Source organism: Mesocricetus auratus, unplaced genomic scaffold, assembly GCF_017639785.1.
Source record: "Mesocricetus auratus isolate SY011 unplaced genomic scaffold, BCM_Maur_2.0 Super-Scaffold_100007, whole genome shotgun sequence".
Classification (NCBI taxonomy): domain Eukaryota; kingdom Metazoa; phylum Chordata; class Mammalia; order Rodentia; family Cricetidae; genus Mesocricetus; species Mesocricetus auratus.
In genome coordinates this window covers 84,482,397-84,505,067 of record NW_024429191.1, presented here as the reverse complement: position 1 = coordinate 84,505,067, position 22,671 = coordinate 84,482,397, and the positions used below count along the sequence as shown (strand labels likewise).

Below are 22,671 nucleotides of genomic sequence, written 5' to 3'. Positions count from 1 at the left end.
CACAGTGTAGAAATGTCAGCTTGCATTCAACAGGACTTTGTCTTTTTAGTCTGTTTCTGAGGGAAAAACCCTTCCTGGACCTGTAGTGGGTTTCTTCATGGTGACTTCTCGAATGTTTTCTCACATAGTTTCTTGATATTGACCCTGAGATGTGTCTTGTTTAAATAAAACGCACACATACAGTTGTTCCTTTGTATTAAATGAATAGTTATTGGGGAGGAACCTTAACTTGTAGCAACAGACTGCCAGGAGTTTCCTTTATATTTCTGTTACCCTGGATTAACAAATTTAAAATTAATTCTAAGGACATTTACAAAATAAAGTTAGTGAGGACATGATGGTCTTTTTATGAGAGCTTGCCTTACCATTTCGAGAGACTAGGGTAGTAGAAGTGGTTAAATTTCAATGTTCCCATTTTTCCTTATAATTGATTAAATTTTTAACTGAGACAAGTATGAGAATTAAACCAGATTACACTGTGTTAACATCAAGTGAAAAAGCTAACTCATTTGCCTGACTCTTAAGAACAAGTTGCTTAGATTAGGGGGCTTGGAGGAGGGGCTTGGAGGAAGACTGTCTTTAGCTTAGCTTGGGGGGGGGCTTGGAGGAGGGGCTTGGAGGAAGACGTCTTTTGGCAAGTCCCATTCCTTGCCACCTCAGTTCAGTGCATCTTTATAATAATGGGTTTTACTTTAAGAAATGATGAGTTGCCCATCCCTATGCAAAGAACCCAGAATTGAACTGGAGGCTGACATACAGTAGTGGAGGAAGTTAATTTTTGAGTTAGAACTGAGGCATTTTGGCAGGGCACTTGAGTTAACTTTTAACTCCTCGAAGTCTTGACAGACAGTACTGATGAATTGATGACTGATCATCTGCTTGAATTTGGTTGCAGGCTGTGGCTAGGGGTCCTTTTTAAACAACTACATAAAACTTGTGTACTCCTAAGTATTTTTAAATTAATTAATTTATTTGAGAGAGGGTCTCTCTACATAGCCCTAGCTGTCCTAGTACTCACTATATTGACCAGTCTGGCCTCAAACTCACAGATATCCACTGCCTCTGTCTCTCAGAGCCTGGCAAACTTGTGTGCTTATGATACTTCAAAGACATTTCTCTTGAGTGACACTTGTAGCCTACCTTGGTGTGCCCTTGTCCTGTATTTATGTGAATTAATAACTTACAGGTGTAAGTTTGATCTTCCATAGTCTACAGTTCCTAATAGACATGCCCATGGCAGATATGCATGAGAGACTGATTGGATAAGTTATTGTTAGTGGGTGAGACGTGATAATTCTGAAGTAGGTGCCATAATTTAATGATCAGGTTTTAAGAAACTAAAGTTGATGTGATTAGATTTTGATGAACACTTCAACCAGTAACTGTTTCTAACAGCAGACAGAGTATACTTAAAAAGAAAACTTTTAAAAAGGTGTGTTTTTATCATTATTTTAAAAATTATGTGTATGTGTGTGTCTATGTGAGGGTATGTGTAGGTCAGATCCCTTGGACTTGGAGTTTCAGGTGGTCCGAGAGCCATCTGCCATGGGTGCTAGGAATTGAACTCAGGTCTTCTGAAAGAGCAGTAAGTGTTCCTAAGGGTGAGCCATCTGTGCAGCCAGAGTTCACTGTTTTAAACTGCTTTTCCTTTTTCTTTCTCTATTGGCTGTGGAGTTAACTTGAGGGTTTGATCTTCTTCAGTTGATCATAAAAGGATGCTATGTTTGATGTTTTTGACTTTGAGAGTATGTCTTCTTGTTTGCAGTGAGTATCCATGGCAGCAGTGAATTGTGCTATTGGTTTTATTCTTGGTGCATCTGGGAGGAGATTTCAGATCAATGAGTATATGTATGTCTGGGTTAAGGTACATTTAAGCCACTTGGGAGCTGACAAGGCTACACAGAGAAACCCTGTCTCTAAAAACCAAACCAAAACCAACCAAACAAACAAAAAAACAAAAATAAAGAGTGAGGCCAAAGAGGAAAGTTGGGGAATATATCTTGTGTAGTCAAGGCTAAACAGGGATTTGCTTCAGGTAATATAGAAAGTTTGGTTAGTTTTTGTTTTGTTTTTTAATAATTTGCATGTATGTCCTTCCTGGAACTGAGTTATAGATAGCAGTGAGCTGCCATGTGGGTGCTGGGAATTAACCCTAGTGTGGTTAGTTTTTGGTTTTTTGTTTTTGTTTTTGTTTTTTCAAGGCAGGGTTTCTCTGTGGCTTTGAAGGCTGCCCTGGAACTAACTCTTTTTTTTTTTTTTTTTTTTTTCTCGAGACAGGGTTTCTCTGTAGCTTTGGAGGCTGTCCTGGAACTCACTTTGTAGACCAGGCTGGCCTCGAACTCACAGAGATCCGCCTGCCTCTGCCTCCCGAGTGCTGGGATCAAAGGTGTGCGCCACCAACGCCCGGCGGAACTAACTCTTGTAGACCAGGCTGGTCTTGAACACAGAGATCCACCTGCCTCCGCCTACTGAGTGCTGGGATCAAAGGCGTGCGCCATCACGGCTTGGCTAGTTTGGTTAGTTTTTGTAGTTAGCACACTGGCTTGAGTATTACTGGCATATTACATTCCTGGCAAAAGAGCTGTGGATGTTGTTTAGCTGGTACAGTGCTTGCTTGGCATTCATGAAACACTGGCTTCAATTTGCAGCACATATACTGGGTTTGGTAGTGGATGCCTGTAACCTCAGCTCTGTGGAGGTGGAGACAGGAGGAACAGAAAGAAGCTCACAATCGTCTTAGGTACATAGTGACATACACTGATTGACATCAGACCAAGTACCTTCCCTAACCAAACAGTATACAAGTAGATATTACTAAATAAATTGCTTAAGAACTAAGTTCCTAGTATAATTAGTTCATTGATCTATTTATTGAGTACTCTGTAAGTAATGTAACTGTTGATGCATGCAGGTTGGATTGTCTTATTAGAGGTCACTATTGCTGTGATGAAACACCAGAACCAAAAGCAACTTGAGGAGGAAACAGTTTGCTTGGCTTGCATCCCTCCATTGATGGAAGCTAAGGCAGGAACGCAAACCTGGCTGGAACCTTGAGTCAGGAGCTATTGCAGAGGCATGGAGGAGTGTGGCTTACTGGCCTTCCTCTCCCATGGCTTGCTCAGCCTGCTTACTTGTAGAACCGAAAACCACCAGACCATGGGTGACATCACCCACCATGGGCTGATCTCCTAATCGATCACTGATTAAGAAAATGCCTACAGCCGGGCGTTGGTGGTGCATGCCTTTAATCCCAGCACTAGGGAGGCAGAGGCAGGCGTATCTCTGTGAGTTCGAGGCCAGCCTGGTTACAGAGCAAGTTCCAGGATAGCCTCCAAAGTCACAGAGAAACCCTGCCTGGAAAAACCAAAAATAAGAAGAAAAAAAAGAAAAGAAAAGAAAATGCCTACATACTTGATGACCTACAGTTTTATCTTCTGGAGGCATTTTCTCAAGAAATTTCCTTCGTTTATATGATTCCAGCTTGTGTCAAGTTGACATAAAACTAACCTGTACATAGATATTATTAAAGTCACAGACTTTAAAAGTTTATTATTTTAAACTTCAAGTCAGGGTTTCTCTATGTACTCTATGTAGCTTGGAACTTGCTCTGTAGATCAGCCTGCCTCTGCTTCTGCCTCCTGAGGGCTGGGATTAAAGGCGTGTTTTACCATGCCCGGCTTTAAAAGTTTATTTACACTCTGGAGGCAGAGGCAGGCAAATCTCATTGAGTTGGAGATCAGCCTGATTTATAGAGCAAGTTCCAGGACAGCCAGGGGTACACAGAGAAACCCTGTCTTGAAAAAACAACAAAATTTTCTTTTTGTGATAGCAGCTTATTCCAGGCTAGCCAGGAACTCATTGTCATCCTCCTGCCTCAGTCTCTCAAGTACTGGGATTAAGATGTGAGCCATCACACTCTGCTGGTTAGTTCCTTTTTCATTGTGCAAATAAAATTTTCTTCACAGGGCAAATACTGCTGTAGAGATGTCGATTATTAATGGAAACTGGAAATCATCTCTTTTTGCTTGAGTTAGAGGTATTTGGTATTTAACTGGTAAAAGTTTGTGTTGGCCTGGAGATATGGCCCAGTGCTTTTGAGCATTTGTTGCTCTTGAAAAGGTCCCAGGTTCCATTCCCAGCACCCACATGGTGGCTCACAACTCCAGTTCCAGGGAATCCAATGCCCCCTTCTGACTTCCCAGGTCACCAGGCACCCATGTGGTTACATAACATACACGCAGGCAGAAACACTTATACATAGACAATAAATAAACCCTAAAAATGTATATATAAAAAAGCCTACATAGAGTTAGTTTATCTGGTAGGCATAATTTCCTGGTATATTGAGAAAGATTATATATAGAAAAATCTGTGTTCTACTTCTCCATCCCATCAAGGACCTGTATTGTGGTACTGGGGTTTGAACCTAGGTAAGCAAGTTTCTATATGCCCAGCCTTTTTATGTCTTTTGATTGTTTGTTTTTTGAGACAGGGTTTCTCTGTGTAGCCCTGGCTGTCCTGAAACTCACTCTGTAGGTAGAGCAGGCTGATCTCGGAACTCAGAGATCCCCTACCTCTGCCTCTCAGGTTTAAAGGTGTGCTCCACCACTGCCCAGGACCTTTTTTTTTTTTGAGACAGGGTTTCTCTGTATTGTTTTGGAGCATGTCCTGGAACTCCTGTAGACCAGGCTGGCTTCAAACTCACAGAGATCTGCCTGCCTCTGCCTCCGGAGTGCTGGGATTAAAGGCATGTGCTACCAATGCCTGGCTTCACCTTTTTTCTTTTTAAGACAGGGTTTTGTTACGTTGCCTTGAATTTGACAGTCTTCCTGCCTTAACTTACCAAGTAGCTTTGTACTACCAAGCCAAACAGAAAATCAGATTTTTTCCCTCTTCCTTTTCAAACATGATCTCGCTATGTGTCCCCTGGCTGGCCTAGAACTGGCCTTGAATTTGTGGTGATCTGTCTCAGTCTCTCCAGTATTGAGATTACAGTCATGTTCCATTATGCTCAGAAAGTCTATTTTCAATAGACATTTGGTAGAGTTTGATAGCACTTTGAAATTTAACATTTCTGATATAAACAAAAACGATTTATGTTTTGTTTGAGACAGAATGCCCCTTGTGTGAGACTTCTGGGAATATTTAGCTATGTTTTTAAAATTTGGCATCTTTACTACATCAAAACAAAATCCTGGTATCCTGGGAGTCTTACTGATTTCTGTCCTCTGAGGATTATGACAGCAGAGACTGGTGACAGAGATGCTCTGAATGAGCTGTAGATCCCCAGACAAAGAGTGTAGTAGTCCACTGGTAGTATTTACTCCTTCACTGTCACCCCAATGTCTTGTCAGTATACACAGAATTCCTGATGCTTCAAGGGGGGTACAAAGTGTAGAGTTTGGGAGGGAGGATCAGTGCCCTGGTTTGAGGGGTGGTTGGTGTAGGCAGAAACTTCCTGGTTGGGCTTTTCGGTTGTAAGACTGGAGGCAGAGGAGGGAACAGCATGATCTCAGCACTGATAGTAAAGTGTGGGCAGTGGCAAGAGATGAGCAAGAGCTGGAGCTCATGAATAAGAAGTCAGCTGTGCTGTCGCGTTTGCTACCCTGTGCTGGGCAGATCCCAGAGAAGCAGGCTGTGGCCATGCACTTTCTCCCCTTGCCTGTCAGTTGGGCAGTTGGGTGATCCTTGGCATTTACCCCTTCTGGAACACCCAGCAGATGTGCTGTGTTTTCACCGGCAGTACCCAGTGTTCATGCTTGAACTGGTATCACATCAGGTCAGGGAGATGTACTGTGTGTGTGTCTCTGGGGCAGCCCTTTTCCCTGCACTGAATGGTGCACCAGAAAGGTGGCCTGAAGCAGTCTCTATCTTTCTCAAGATCTGTGCTGTGTGCTTCATTCTGGTTCCTGGGACCAATCAGAAGATCTGGGAATAGTGGGCTATCTGGCTTCAGTGATATGCTAGATTTTTTTGTTCTGCAAGATTCAGCAGGATGACTAGGAGGAAAGTGAGCTAGCTGGCGGGATCTGGATGAGTTTTGTATCCCTGAATGGCAGCTCAATCAGGAGTTTCCCGGCCTTGACCCATAATTATGGGTAGAGAATGAAAGTTCCAGCTATGCTGCTGGAAGAAAGCAGTATGATCAGAGATGAAGTGAGACCTGTTTTGAGCACCATTGCCTGTGGAGGTTCACCTTGAGGATTAAAATGAGGGCCAGGAGAGTTACTGCAGCTAGGCAGCATGATCTGTGAGTAGTGGTGAGGCATGTCCTATGTCTGTGATCATAAGTAGGTTTGTGTGTGGCTTACACTTGCCTGCTCCTCTGGTCCCCGCCCACAGGCGTATTTGGAAATGGGGCTGTGTGTGTAGAAATGTGCAGCAGAACCTGGGAGGCTGGAACCAGGAGCTCTGGTCCCTTTTGTGAGGCTCTCCTTTTTCACTCTTGGAACTCGCTCTGTAGACCAGGCTGGTCTTGAACTCACAAAGATCCACCTGCCTCTGCCTCCTGAGTGCTGGGATTAAAGGCGTGCGCCACCAATGCCCGTCTCCTTTCTCACTCTTGAGACCCTGTTCTCCCTGTGCCTGTGACTTGCAAGGGATACTTGATAGAGTGTAATACTGATGGGCAGCAGTAATCTGGTGACAGACAAGCCAATTCCCTAGCTGTGATTCATTGTTTAGATTCCTCTTGCTCATCTTGGTCCATTTTCTTTACCTGCTTAGAGTAGTTAAAATCCCAGCGTCATAATAATAAAAAAATCAGTTATTTATGTGTATGGGTTTTTTTTTTCCACGTCTGTCTGTTCACCACGTGTGTGCTGGGTGCCCTCAGAAGCTAGAAGAGAGTGTCAGGTTCCATGAGAGCTGTGAGACAGTTGTTCAACACCATGTGGATGCTGGGAATTGAATCTGGTCCTCTTAAGTGTTGAGAAATCTCCAGCTCTACTAGCTCCACAGTTTTGCAGTGAGCCCCATTCTAGTTTTCTGAAAGAGATGCCTCAGGAAGCAGGTTTCTGTTCTAAGTCCCCCATCCCCATCCCAGACCAGGTTTCAACTGTGTAGCTCTGGCTGTCCTGGAACTATGTAGACTACTAGACCGGCCTTGAACTTACAGAAATCCATCTGCTTCTGCCTCTGCTTCTGCTTCCCCAGTGCTGGTATTAAAGGCCATGAGTCACTACACCAGCTATTTGGTAGTTTTGGTTTTTATAATTTTTTAAAGGTATGTTTAGGTGTTTGAGTGTTTCGCCTGCATGTATTTATGTGTTCCTGGTACATGCTTGGTGTCTAGGTAGTTCTCAGGAAGCCATTAGACCACTGGGACTGGCATATGAATGATTATGAGCCTCCATGTGGGGCTGGGGACTGAATCTGGGTTGTCTGTACGAGCAGCAACTCTTAACTCCTGAGCTACTTCTCCAGCCCCCGTTATTATTACTATTTTGAGACAGAATCTCATTGTATAGCCCAGTTCTGACCTGGAACTCACAGCAATCTGCCCACTTCAGCCTTCCTGCTGCTAGGATTATGAGTTTGAGCTACCATACTCAGTGTGGAAATGAAATCATAGAGGAACAATGATGCCCTGTTCCAGAGGGGGCATGCACATAAGCATAGGACCACCATGTTCCAGAGGGGCATGCACATAAGCATAGGATCACCATGACCTATGTACCTTGGTGGTTCAGGGACCACAAGAAATGAAGGAAAGGCACAGGTATGATGAAGCTGGAATCAGGTAGGGCTTTCCACCTGCTGAAACCTAGAAGGGCCTCAGCATGCTCACGAGGCACAGCATGGGGAGAGGGTTACTAGTCTCCATTAAGAGATGGCTGTAGGCCAGCAGTCTCAGACTGTCAACATCCAGGTGGAGGAAGCTGCAGTTGGTGTTCTTCGAACACACTGATCAATCTTCGTAAACACATTTGAACTCCTGAGGAGAACCTTGCCATTCCTCTTAGGCCTGGTCTATATGGGTAATGACTTTGCCAATTTCCCATGAGTCTGTTGTCCTTGGAGTCCTTCATAGGCTGAATTCATATCAGAATGCACATTCCCTCAGAGTTTCCTTCACTCCATGTACAGTGCTTGAAGACTGAGGCAGGAGGATCATGAGTTCAAGGCTAGCCTGGGTACAGAGTGAGATTGTCTAAAAAGAAAGAAAATTAGTACTTGAGAGGTGAAACCAGGAATATCAAAAGGAAGCAAAGAAACTACATTATTAAATTAATCGTGTTGGTTTACATTTATTTTGCACCGGGTGTGGTGGGGGTGAACATGTGTCACAGCTTGCAGGAGTCCATCTGTCCATCCACCATGTGAGCTTAGGAACTGAGTCAGGTTCTCAGATTGTCAGTTTTGGCTGCAAGCACCTTTATCTACTAAGCTATCTGGCCAGCCCTAACTGTGCTTTCATCGTTTTCTTTGCTAGTTTGTTTGTTTGTTTGTTTTTTCAAGACAGGGTTTCTCTGTATTGTTTTGGAGGCTGTCCTGGAACTCCTCTGTAGACCAGGCTGGCCTCGAACTCACAGAGATCCACCTGCCTCTGCCTCCAGAGTGCTGAGAGTAAAGGCGTGCGCCACCAACGCCCCCAGGCTGACTTTCAACATCCCATAGAGACCCTGGGAAGGGAAGCAAATGCCAGGCATGGTTTGGGACATGCCTGTAGCACATGGGAGACTGAGGCAGGTGGATTATGAGTTGAAGGCCAGCCTGGAATACCTATGTCTTAAAACAAAAAGAATTCTGTATTATGTGGCCTTTTTCATTTAGCATAATGTTTTAAAAACTCATATTTTATTGTATGTACAGTGTTTGGGCAATGAACAAGCTGTGTCCATAGACATTTGAATTATTTTGGTTATTATAAATAAGTTGCTGTGGAATTTATGTGGTGTGTGTTTGTCTGGCATATATCTTCATTTCTTTTGGTGGTGTTAGGTGGATCTTGGTGAGTTTGAGGCCAGCCTGGCTTACATTATGAGTTCCAGGACAGCAAGGGCTACATAGTGAGACCCTTTCTCAACAACAACAACAAAAAAGTTCTCTTTTTTTTTTTTCAAGGTAGGGTTTCTTTGTGTAGTTTTGTAGACCAGGCTGACCTCAAACTCAGAGATCTGACTGGCTCGGCCTCGGCCTCCGAGTGCTAGAATTAAAGGCGTGGCCACCACCACCTGGCTCTTAACAAATGAGCCATATCTTTATCCACCCTCAAGAGTGGTTATTTTTTCCTTTAAAATAAGCCTAGTGGAACTGGGATGCTGTTCAGCTGGTAGAATGCTTCCCTGCATGTACAAAGCCCTGCGCTCAATCCCCAGCACTGCACCCTTCACCACTTGTAGGCTGGGAGGCTCTCCCTCCAACTCTTCAGTGCCTGACTTAAGCCTCTAATTTGCAAGGGATTCCTTTCACTCTCTACCTCTGTGTCATTCAGTGTGATAGTCGTTAAAATGGCCTAAAATTGGAGTCTGTTGGTCAAGCATTGTTTTTATGAGATGGTGATGTTGTACTTTTTTAATCGACTTATTTTTTTAATCAACTTATTTTTTATTTCGCATATATTGGTGTTTTGCATGCATGTATGTCTGCATATATATCTGTGTGAGGGCGTCAGATCCCCTAGAACTGGAGTTACAGACAGTTGTGAGCTGCCATGTAGGTGCTGGGAATTGAACCTGGGTCCTCTGGGAGAGCAGCCAATGCTTTTAACTGCTGAGCCATCTCTCTAGCCTGGTTTTGTATCTCTTGCAGTAAGATTTTGGGGTCATCTTTAGGATACTTACAAAATACTAATGGTTCTTGGTGGTCAGGAAAGAGGTAGCCAGTTAACAATGTTAGAAAATCTGACACAAATTTTATCAAGTCTTGATAAGATAAAGTTTGAAGTCTCTCTGTTTCTCTCTGTCTCTGTCTCTGTCTCTCCCTGTCTCTGTCTCTCTCTCTCTCTTACACACGCACGCATGCACGCGCACGCGCGTGTGTGCACGCTTTAGACTTGGTTGAAAAGTTAACTTGATAACTCAGATTTCCTGTGCTTTAAAGTTACCATGTGAACTACTTACTTAGGTGTCCCAGGGTTTTCTCAATGTTCTCTCTCAAATTAGTTAACTAATCATGTTCATTCCTTGCTATCTTGGTGGGGTTCTTTTATGACACAGTGATGAAGTTGCTCCTTAAGTCTGCTAGGAGAGTTACTCTAGGCTTCTCCCTGGCCATGCTATGTCCTGTGATTCACAAGGGCACAGCTTTTGTGTGTTTCCTGCTTAGGACTTGTATGTTCTCATTGCCTCCTGCCAGGTCTGTTACAGTGTGTTCTATTATGGAACCTAGAAAGAACTTCAGAATTTTTTTTCTTTTTCTAGACAGGGTTTCTCTGTGTAGCCCCGGTTGTTCTGGAACTCACTCTGTAGACCAGGCTGGCCTCGATCTCAGAGATGCGGCTGCGTGTGAGTGCTGGGGTTGAAGGAGTGTGCCACTACTGCCCCAGCTAGAAATGCGCGTGTTAATTGTTGTGGGTTTCTTTCATCCTTCTCTCTTCTGGTGCTTACGCAGCTGCACACACCCTAGTTTGAAGAAACAATCGAATGTTAAAAATAGCTAATAAAATGTAGCCCTGCCTGACATCCACTTTTCCCTGTTGTGACATCACAGTTGCTTCTCATAATTCCTGAAGTTCTAATTGATAACTTTAGTTATGATCATGTTCCACTTTCAAAGCATTATTTCATCACAGTTTTGGTTTTTAATTTTTTGAACGTGTGTGTGTGTGTGTGTGTGTGTGTGTGTGTGTGTGTGTGTGTGTATGTGTACCAGGGCTCCAGTGTGGCATCAGAGTGAAGCATGTCAGAGTCAGTTTTCTCCTACCCTGTGAATTACAGCTAGGTATGGGACTGAGCTCATCAGACTTGGTGGCCGGAACCTTCACCCCTGAGCTATCTTGCCAGCCCAAAATAACACATTTCAAAAGTATATTATTTGCATTAGGATGTTGACTCAGTATTTCCAGGTGACGACCCTTGGTAACCTTAGGAGTTTGCCCTTTTCATATTTTTTTGCATCTTGTCCATAATGTCATGAATAGCGTGAGTTGAGATTCTGCCCTGTCTTGGGCAGCCTAACGATGGAGACGGGAGCCAGAATCATAAACTGCATGTGTATAGGATCCTTGAATATATGTGAAGACAGGAAGTGCTTTTTATCTTTATTAATGCATGATTGTGTTTGCTATTGATATTTAGTTGTCTTTTACGAAAGCAATTTTGAGGGGGTCTAAGAGATGGCTCATCGAGTAAAAGCCTGATGATGTGAGTTAGATTCCTGGAGAGAACAGATCTCCACAAATTGTCTTCTGACTTCTACATGCACATGTGTAAGTGTGTGTGCGTGCTTGCACACACACACACACACACACACACACTTTCCTGGTGCCGGGGATAGAGCCAGGGCTTTGTGTTTTCTGTACTGGCACTCTGCCACTGGGTTTAGGTCCTTAGGCCCTGTCATTTTGTAGCTCAGGCTGGCTTTAAACTCAAGGTCTTTCTGTCTCTGCCCACACACCTGGCACCAGCATCTAAATCTAATAAACACTGACATTTCAGGGTATTTGCTTCAGACCTCTGTTACCTTTAAAGATGAAGAAAATTACAGATTGTTGACCTTTCCTTCTCTTTGCTTCTCCAAAGGTAAAAAAGTCCTTGTGAAGTTGGCATATATTGTTATTTTTATCCTTGTGCTATGTATGTTTGTACGTGAGTGTTTTATGTTTTTATATTAGTGTGGATGGTCTATTGTATTGATGTTTAACTGTTTTCAGCTTTTAGAAAAATTGTTATGGGGCTGGATAGATGTCTCAGAGGTTAAGAGCACTGACTGTTCTTCCAGAGGTCCTGAGTTTGATTCCCAGCAACCACATGGCTCACAACCATCTATAATGAGATCTGGTGCCCTCTTCTGTCCTGCAGACATACATACAGGGATTGGAGCACATGGCCTCGTTTACATACTAAACACATGCTTGACAGCCCCCTCCCCCAATCTAGCATGTTTATTTGAGACAGGGTTTCACTATGTAGCTCTGACTGGCAGCAGACTCACAGAGATCCACCCACCTCAGCCTCCCAAATACTGGGATTAAAGGAATGAATCATCACACCCAGACTTAATTTAGCATTTTAAATCTGTTAGTATTATTATTATTATTATTATTTTTAATTTTTCGAGACAGGGTTTCTCTGTGGCTTTGGAGCCTGTCCTGGAACTAGCTTTTGTAGACCAGGCTGGTTTCAAACTCACAGAAATCAATCTGCCTCTGCCTCCCGAGTGCTAGGATTAAAGGCATGCACCACCACCGCCCAGCTAGTATTACCTTTTTAAAAAAATGATTTTATTTATTATGTATACAATGTTCATAGGGTTTGAGACAGCTCTCCCTCCCTCCCTCCCTCCCTCCCTCCCTCCCTCTCTCTCTCTCTCTCTCTCTCTCTCTCTGTCTCTCTCTCTGTCTCTCTCTCTGTCTCTGTCTCTCTCTCTCCCTCCCCCCCCGTTTCTCAGATAGATTTCTCTGTGGCTTTGGAGGCTGTTCTGGAACTAGCTCTTGTAGACCAGGCTGGTCTGGAACTCACGGAGATCAGCCTGCCTCTGCTTCCCAAGTGGGATTAAAGGCATGTGCCACCACTGCCTGGTTCTCTCTCTCTCTTTAAAAAAAAGGTTTATTCTTATTTATTATGCATACAGTGTTCTGTTTGTATGACAGAAGAGAGCACCAGGTCTCATTATAGATGGTTTTGAGTCACCAGGTGGTTGGTTGGGAATTGAACTCAGGACCTCTGGAAGTCAGTGCTCTTAACCTCTAAACCATCTCTCCAGCCCCGACACAAAGTTTCTCTTGGTGTAGCTCAGGGAGTTCTGGAACTCACTATGTGGATCAGGCTAGCCTTGAACTCACAGTCACCTGCTTCTACCTCCCAAGTACTGGATTAAAGGTGTGTGTTGCCACCACCTCCTGGCTTCTTAATCCTTTGTGCTATTTCTCAAAGGCAAACTCATTGACCAATCAACTCTGGTGGTTGGTTTTGACAATGGAGGAGGAGCTTCACCTGAGTAGTAAAGAGTTTAAATTCAGGAAAAGGTGCATCGGGTGGATGTCAGCATAGTGGCTGGTACCTGGACAAAGCATTTTGCCTCCATGAGCATCTTTGAAAGACAGTAATAACAGTAACTATTCGTTGAGTGTGTGTGAGGATAAAATTTGATAACGGGCTAAAAAGTGCCTCAAAAGTACTCTGAAAGCTAGCTGCTGCTTTTATATTATTCCTGGCATGGAGAGCCAGGGAATGGGGCAAATGGAATGCACTTACACATAGCTTTACGAGTAATAGCTCTAATACTGGATTGGGATGCTGTTCCAGATCTGTTGTAGAGTCCTTGTAATTTTTTTTTCTTTGAGACAGGGTTTCTCTTTGTAGCCTTGGCTGTCCTGGAACTCACTCTGTAGACCAGGCTGACCTCAAACTCACAGAGATCCATCACCAGCCTCTGCCTTCCAAGTGCTGGGATTGAAGGCATGTACCATCACTGCCCGGCAAAGTTCTTGTAAATTCTTATGAATTAGTTTCCTCCTTCCTTCCTTCCTTCCTTCCTTCCTTCCTTCCTTCCTTCCTTCCTTCCTTCCTTCCTCCCTCCCTCCCTCCCTCCCTCCCTCCCTCCCTCCCTCCCTCCCTCCCTTCCTTCTTTATTTATTTATTTTTTTTGGTTTTTCGAGGCAGGGTTTCTCTGTGGCTTTGGAGGCTGTCCTGGAACTCTCTTGGTAGTCCAGGCTGGTCTCGAACTCACAGAGATCCGCCTGCCTCTGCCTCCGGAGTGCTGGGAGTAAAGGCGTGCGCCACCAACGCCCGGCTCTTTGTTTATTTTTTAATTTTTTTTTTTGAGACAGGGTTTCTCTGTTAACAGCCCCTGCTTTCCTGGAACTCTCTCTGTAGACCAGGCTGGCCTCGAACTCAGAGATCTCTGTGCACCGCCACACCCAGTTTACATCACAGTTTTCAATGATTACATCATTCATAGCTTGCATATGTGTAACAACTGGTTAAAACTTTTGATTTTATTAGGCAGAAGATGGTTCAGAAGTTAAGAGCACTGGCTGCTTTTACTAAGAACCTGGGTTCAACTTTTGTAGTACTGGAAAATTAGCAGTGGTTTCTGGATTTAATCTTGACATGACCTCTGTATCTCCACCCTGTCACTGCCTGATGATGTTAAATTGCTGTTGCTCACTAAAGGAAGTAACAAAGGAGACGGACGGACGGTGTGCATGCCGTAGTGGGGTGGACAGTGTCAGAGACGCACTCAGTCACTGTGGCACAACACCATGTTGGCGACATTTGAGTGGCACCCTGAAAAATGTTTTTGTCAGCAAAGTAAGAAGCACCAATTTAAAAGGTAAAAGTGAGGTTTTGTTATTTTAATTAAAAATGAGAAATTAAGTGAAGATTGTGACCTTGGTGCATATTTCTAAAATCAGTTTGTGAGTGCAGAGAGGATGTAGTCTTTTCAGGGGATCCAAATTCTGCTTGCTGTGAGCTTGGCCTTATTTCAAGCATCTGTATGCACAGCCACATGAACCCCAAGCAGGACACCCTGCTGGAGTGGCCTGCACTCAGTGCAGGTCTTCCTAGTGCTGGGACTCTGAGCAGTGTCTGTGACACTTTCCCTTTGCATGCTCAGCTCCAAGGCTTCTCCCTGAGGCAACCTTTTACTTCTCTTCCTTAGTTTCAGCTAATTTTCCCCTCTGCTCGTTTCTCTAGTACTTTTCAAACTTTGGTTGCATCTCAGAATGAACTGAGCAGAAGGGTGAAATACAGACACTTCTCAGATTCTAGGCATTTGATCTGCATTTGGCAGCTCTTTTGAGATAGGGTCCTGCACTCTGATCCATGCTGGCCCGGGTGATTTTATTGCATCTCCCCACGGTTTTTTTTTTTTACTTTTTTGTTTTTTTCGAGACAGGGTTTCTCTGTGGCTTTGGAGGCTGTCCTGGAACTCCCTTGGTAGTCCAGGCTGGTCTCGAACTTACAGAGATCCGCCTGCCTCTGCCTCCGGAGTGCTGGGATTAAAGGCGTGTGCCACCAACGCCCGGCTATCTCCCCACAGTTTTAGGAAGGAGTGCTTGAAGGCAGCTTTTCGAATGGCTAGGGTGGAACCCTAATTTCCTAGGTGTGGGTGGGGCAAGAGATTGTGAACCTGACACTACAGATACTAGTTACATTTAATTTTTTTTTTTGAGATAGGGTCTCTCTATGTAGCCTAGGCTGTTCTGGCACTTTCTGTGTAGCCAGGCTGACCTCAAACTCACAGAAATCTGTCCCTGCATCCCAAATGCTGGGATTAAAAGTGTGTCCTCCCGTGCTGGGTGCTAACTCTGTAGTACAGGCTGCCTTCAGATCATCCCAGTTGTGAGATTATAGGTGTGTACACCACAGCATGTGAGATTACAGGTGTGTACCCCCACAGCATGTGAGATTACAGGTGTGTACATACAGCATGTGAGATTACAGGTATGTACATACAGCATTTGAATCTGTGAATGGAGTGTGATCTTATTTGCATTACAGAAGCCCACCCACCCTTAGTCATTAGTAGTAACATTACCTGACTCATTACCCTCTCTGCTTCCTACCCCTTCCCTTTTTTTTTTTTTTTTTTTTTTTGAGAAAAGGCTGGCCTCCGAAAGAGCCGCTAGGGTTGTCAGTGAGCCGGCACACTCAGTACTCACTCTTTTCTTTGAGAACAAAACAAAAGTGAATAAGATATCTCAAAGTATAAATAAGTCAGTCATCTTTTTCCGAGCCTCTGTTCTCCCCAGAAGTAATTCCTTTTAGAAGACGCCCCTGACCTCCCTTTGTTCCCATGTGGCTCTGCTCATTGTTCCCTAGCAAAGGCTGTTCGCTCCCGGGTACATTCTAAGGTGAGGAGTATTCCATGGTGAAGCAGCATGAAGTCCTGGGTTCCATCCCCAGTACCAACAAAGGGAAAGATGTTATTTTTGATGCTTTTTCCCTTTCTCTCATGGTGCTGCAGTTTGCACCTGCGGCCTTTTGCCAGGCACGCGCTCCATCACTGTTCAACATCTCCAGCCAGCTGGTTTGTTTCAGCACATAGATGGATGTAGATGCTTCACGATTGACTGAACTATTGATACCTGTTGAAGCTAAAAAGAAAAAAATGCAAATAAATTCTGTTGAATGGGTGGATCTCTGAGTTCAAGACCAGCCTGGTCTACAAAAGCTAGTTCCAGGACAGCCTCCACAGCCACAGAGAAACCCTGTCTCAAAAAACAACAACAAAAATTCTGTTGCATGAAGTGTTTTGTATTTAATTGTGTGTGGGATTATCCACCTGTGGTATAGATTCAAGAGGCAAAGAGAATTTCATATTTTTTTGCCATGTTGCCTTCTTTGAAAAAAAAATTAACTTAGCCCTGAGTGGTGACACACGCCTTTAATCCCAGTGTCAGGAGGCGGTGGCAGGTGGATCTCTTGAGTTCTAGGCCAGCCTGGTCTACAGAGTGAGTTCCAGGATTGCCTGGACTACATCAAGAGACCCTCCTTCAATCCCTATGAGGGTCTTCAGTGTTAAGGCTAGGAGGTTTGGTATGTGTATAAGCATAGTTTGTACTTCTAGCTAGACTGTGGGGGAGTCTTGAGGCTTTCTTGCTTTACTTCTAAAACCTACAGAGTTATTTGTTATTTGGGCAGTTAAACTACAAATCTACTGCCTCAGTTACCCTGTATTCCAAAGAAGCCAAGGGTCAAGATAAGGGAATTTATTTACAGTTTAGACCGTGGAGGAGGGGGAAGAATCTAATACCCTCCCCACAGTGGCCTATTCAGAATCTATGGAAAGCCCGGAGACAAAAGCCGGCGTAATGTAAATTGAACTGTGGTTTGGGATGATCTGTTTTTTCCTGGGTGGGGGAGGGGACAGGGTCCCACACTGTCTCTGAAGGGTTTATTTAAATCTCTTCTGAGTAAAATAGGGTCTTACAAGTCTCCATTTTGAAAGAGAAAAGCACGTTTTGTGAGGAGGAAGACCCCGCCCCCACGCCCTTGCTGGTAGAGTGCTTTGTCCCTAGGCCCACTCTTTTAGAAGGTGGGGAGTTGAAGCTCTGTCTTGTGGCGGATTCCTAGGAATTTTGCAAGTGAATTGAGTCAGTCTTTCTAGAATCTTTTCTTTTGCCCTGCCTTTCCGATTGATCACTGTTATAGACTAGACTTCAGCTTCAGGGACTTGAAGGAAACAGTTTTAATTTCCTATCTAGGTATCTACCTGTAGTGTACATCATGTGAAGAGTGCAGGAAAACTTGGGAGAGTCCCACCACGTGAGTCTTGGAGATCAAACTCAGATTCTCAGACTTGGCAGCAAGTGCCTTTCTCAGCCTCACCGTCAGGCTTCTTCTGTCTTAGTTTTTTTGGATTTATTTATTTTTATTTTATGTGTATGAGTGTCTATTTATGAATGTGCACCATGTGTATGCCTGGTGCCCACAGAGTCCAGAAGAGGGTGTAGGAGCCCCTGGAAATGGAGATACAGATGGTTGTGAGCTGCCATGTGGCTGCTAGGAACTGAAGCCAGGTCCTCTGGAAGAACAGCCATTGTTCTTAACTGGTGAGCCATCTCTTGCAGCCCCTTGAGGGACTTTGTAATAGACATGTTCAGTATGCAGCTGAGGAGCAGAGGGACTTGCTCCAGACGCCAGTCTTTAGATGTGCTAGCATCCTTGGAAACAGGTAAGTCCTAGAGCACACACGGAAGACTGGGTAGACTGACTAACTCACCCTGATCTTACTTCTTGGTGGTTCTGCACGGTGGCATCAATGACACTTGGATTTCCATCCTTCTACTTGTCATCCTTGCCAGCTGTGTTGGAGTGGAGGAATTGCCTTTCTTACTGTGTATGTCCTGCAGCCTTGTCTGGCCAACAGTGACCAGATTTTCTTTCACAGCAAGTAATGGCTCTGTTCTTCTCTGAAAAATCTGTTCTCCAGATAGGACATGGGGTTACAGTGAATACACTGAGGGTCTTTTCTGTGTGTATTCTTTTGTGCTTCCTTTTCTCTAGTACCACCTTGATTTACAGGTAGAGACCCAGGGAAGGTGCTGGGGAGCAGTTACAAGCAACTCAGTGTCATGGTTAATAAAATTTAATTATACAAGAATGAATTTAACTGATCTCATTAACATTACTTTTGAAAATTAGAAACATCATTCCACAGACACCAGAAATTAAGTGTAATAGAAACAGTTTAGAAATAACTTGTTCCTTTTTTGTTTTTTGTTTTTTTTTTGTTTTTTGTTTTTTTTTTGAGACAGAGTTTCTCTGTGTAGCTCTGGCTGTCCTGGAACTCATTTTGTAGACCAGGCTGGCCTCCAGCTCACAGAGATCCACCTGCCCCTGCCTCCCAAGTTCTGGGATTAAAGGTGTGCACCACCACTGCCCAGCTAACTTGTTCCTTTTTAACAAGTATTTCTTTTTACGCTCCAATTTAATTTATTATTGTATGTAATTGTGTATGATTGGGGGTAGGGCATGCCCCAATGTGCACTCTGAGGTCACAGGACAACTTTGGAGTTGTCATCAGGCTTGCTTGGTAAACGTCTTTACCCACTGAGGCCTCTCTCATGTTATTTACAAAGAAGGGCTGACTGTCATACCTCAGACTTACCTAAAGGGTTAAATGCTATATGTGAACATGCTATAGACTAAGTTCTTGGTGTGTGTGTACACAGAATATGTGTTTATACTCAGATAAACAGACAGCTAGATCTAGTCCATGGTCTGGTTTTTGTTTTTTTATGTGGTTTTTTTTTTTTTTTTTTGGTTTTTCGAGACAGGGTTTCTCTGTGGCTTTGGAGGCTGTCCTGGAACTCCCTTGGTAGTCCAGGCTGGTCTCGAACTCACAGAGATCTGCCTGCCTCTGCCTCCGGAGTGCTGGGATTAAAGGCGTGTGCCACCAACGCCCGGCTTTTTTTTTGGTTTTTCAAGACAGGCTTTCTCTGTGGCTTTGGAAGCTGTCCTGGAACTAGCTCTTGTAGACCAAGCTGGCCTTGAACTCACAGATATCCGCCTGCCTCTGCCTCCCGAGTGCTGGGATTAAAGGCATGCGCCACCACCGCCCGGCTGTTAATTGGTTTTTCAAGACAGGGTTTCTCTGTGTAGTAGTCTTGGCTGTCCTGGAACTCACTTTGTAGACCAGGCTGATCTTGAAATTACTGAGTGAGATTCACCTACCTCTGCCTCCCAAGTGCTAGGATTAAAGGCGTGCACCACCATTGTCCTGCTAGTTACTAGTCCATGGTCTGTGCATGTGTCTAGATACGTGGATGGATGGATGGATGCAGTGCGTGGACTGTGTACTTAATTGGTTGGTTAAAAATTACAGTCCTTTGCTGCTTTCCCAGGCAAGACCCCTTTCCCCTTCAGTTCTGGAACTTTCTGTTCTTTGCCTCCTTTCCCTACCTGTCCTGAGCCTGCACTTCACTACTTCCTGTCCAGAGGGGGCGCACTGGGAATTTTATGTTGGTTGTGAGGTGTCTACCTGATTCAATGTGAGATATGCTGCCCCACCCTCCAGTGCTGGTACTTTATATAAAGGTAGTTATTTTTTATTTATATTTTGTCAAAATTTTACCAACACATTAAAAAAGACCAGTTACCTATAGTTAATTCTGGTCACTTTATATGAAGGAGGCAGTTTTTTTTTCATTTATATTTTGTCAAATTCTTACCAAAACATTAAAAAAGTCCAGTTGCCTATAGTTAATTCTTAGGTAATTGAATATACTTTACATTTTTTTACTTCTGGTTTAGAATTGAATAGGAAGCCAAGAGTGGTAGCACACACCTTTAGTCCCAGTTCCAGTACAGACAGAGCTATACAGAGAAACCTTGTCTTAAAAAACAAAAAAGCAGGGTTGCCAAGATGGCTCAGCAGTTAAGAGCACTGACTGTTCTTCCAGAGGACCTGGGTTCAATTCCTAGCACCCACATGACAACTCACAACTGTCTGTAAACTCCAGTTCTAGGTGATCTGACATCCTCATAAGGCATACAAGTAGGCAATAAAAATAAAAATAAATTATTAAAAAGAAAAGAATGTATTTAAAAAAGCAATAAAAGTAGACTGATAGAAAGGTAAAAGAATCAAGTTGAAAACTTTGGATTTAGATTTTTTTGTCGACTTAACAGTCAGAACTAAATCATTGTATTAGGTATAATGACTTATACTTATAATTCCAGTCATAAATGGGCTATGTAGCTCCAGACTGGCCTGGACTATAGAGTAGTGGGACTGTCATAAAAATTAAAGAACTAACTCATTGAACTTTACTTATTATTATTATTATGGTTGTTGTTGTTATTGAGAGTGTCTCACTATTTAGATCAGGCTGTCCTGGAACTCATAGAACTTCACCTTCCTCTGCCTCCTGAGGACTAGGATTAAAGGCAGCAGTACCCTCACACTGGACTGGTGTTATGTTTGCTATTTTAATATTTCTGGGCATGAGCTGGGTGGTAGTGGTGCATGTCTTTAATCCCAGCGCTCAGGAGGCAGAGGCAGATGGATCTCTGTGAGTTCTAGGACAGCCAGGACTGTTACACAAAGAAATCCTGTCTCAAAAAAACAAAATAAAAAAAAATTCTGGGGATGAGTCCAAGGCTGAGACATGTTAAGTGCCCTACCACTGAGCTATAACCTGTGATCTTGGCATTAGTTTAGCTTGAGTATTGTAGGAAACCTGGCTGGTATGTTTGTAGGAGCAAGCTGCCATATTAACCTGTAATGCTGTCGTATCCTTATTTACAGGTAGGCGAAAACCGAGAGTACACCGGCCTCGCTCTCCAATATTAGAAGAAAAGGACATCCCACCCCTGGAATTTCCCAAGTCCTCTGAGGATTTAATGGTGCCTAACGAGCATATAATGAATGTCATTGCCATTTATGAGGTGGTGCGGAACTTTGGCAATGTTTTACGGCTGTCCCCCTTTTGCTTTGAGGACTTCTGTGCAGCTCTGGTGAGCCAAGAGCAGTGTACACTCATGGCCGAGATGCACGTGGCGCTTCTGAAAGCGGTTCTGCGCGAAGAGGACACATCTAACACCACCTTCGGCCCTGCGGACCTGAAAGACAGTGTGAATTCCACCTTGTACTTCATCGACGGGATGACGTGGCCGGAGGTCCTGCGGGTCTACTGTGAGAGTGATAAGGAATACCATCATGTTCTTCCTTACCAGGAGGCAGAGGACTATCCGTATGGACCAGTGGAGAACAAAATCAAAGTTCTGCAGTTTCTAGTTGATCAGTTCCTTACGACCAATATTGCTCGTGAGGAGCTGATGTCTGAAGGGGTGATCCAGTATGATGACCATTGTAGGGTCTGTCACAAACTGGGGGATTTGCTTTGCTGTGAGACGTGCTCGGCTGTGTACCACTTAGAGTGTGTGAAGCCGCCTCTGGAAGAGGTGCCAGAGGACGAGTGGCAGTGTGAAGTCTGCGTGGCACACAAGGTGCCTGGTGTGACTGACTGTGTTGCTGAAGTCCAAAAGAATAAACCCTATGTCCGACACGAACCCATTGGCTACGACAGAAGTCGGAGGAAATACTGGTTCTTAAACCGAAGACTCATAATGTAAGTAAACCTGGCCATCATTTTTGTGTTTATCACGATTGATACGACAGAGTTGTTGATGCACAAAACTTGTCTTAATGAATTGTACTTAAAGACTTTTGAGCTGGAAGGAGTATAGGCATTCTCGTGGTACATTAACAACTGGGCGTCAAGATGAGTTCATGAGAAACGCAGACTGCATACCATTCATTTCTGCTTGCAGAGAAAGGAAGTGTCTTGGGTGTAATTCTGCGAGCCGTTTTGCAGCCCATTGAAAGCCTCATACCTTACTCAGAGTTAGGACTGCAGTCTCCTCTTTAGTTTTACCACATGGCAGTGCATGGAGCAGCTGGAGAAAAACTGCTCAGGCTGGGCATTCATTATCGGTTGCAGTCCCCCAGGAGATCCCAACACATGGAGGGTCATAGTCTGAGTCATGTGGTTTCAAGAAACAATATTGCGTTATGCCTGTGGGACAGGAGGATCACAATTTCAAGGCTAGCCTGGGCAAATTAGCAAGACTGTCTTGAAATAAAAGTAAGCAGAGGCTGAGGGTGTAGCTCAGTGCAGATTGTTTGCCCAGCATATGTGAGGCCCTGTGTTTAGTCCAGGACCACAGAAGTGAGCAGTGCAAAAGAAGCTTCCAGCATCAGGGGGCAAGTGGGGTCATGGAGCACTGTGCTTAGCCTGGTCAGAAGGCCAGGCCATATTGAATTCTGGACTGCATATTGAGTACCCTTAGAAACCCGGTAGAGGGCATGGACCACTTTGTTTTTTTTTTTTTGTTTTTTTTTTGGTTTTTTTTTCAGTTTTGAGACTTTCTTCTAGTTCTGAGAATTAGGTCAAGAGAAAACTGATGAGATGAACTTGAGGGGGCTGTGTGAGGGAGAGTGGTGCTCTGAGGCCTGACACTTGACTTATTGTGGAATTTATTGATTTACTCTGCTGGTAGCTGTGGAATTTTCTCCATCTCGGGGTTGTGTAGGTGTACAGTGATAGGCACT

The 22,671-nt window shown here is 44.0% G+C and overlaps 1 protein-coding gene across 13 annotated transcripts in view; it reads left to right on the top strand.

The window, feature by feature from the left end:
* Positions 1-22,671, top strand: part of Bptf (bromodomain PHD finger transcription factor) — a 105,854-nt gene that overhangs the window by 1,590 nt on the left and 81,593 nt on the right. For all 13 annotated transcript variants that reach the window (XM_040749974.1, XM_005069998.4, XM_040749978.1 and 10 more), the window contains exon 2: positions 20,866-21,688. In XM_040749974.1, coding sequence (XP_040605908.1) covers positions 20,866-21,688 — 823 coding nt within the window. The remainder of the gene's footprint in view (positions 1-20,865; positions 21,689-22,671) is intronic.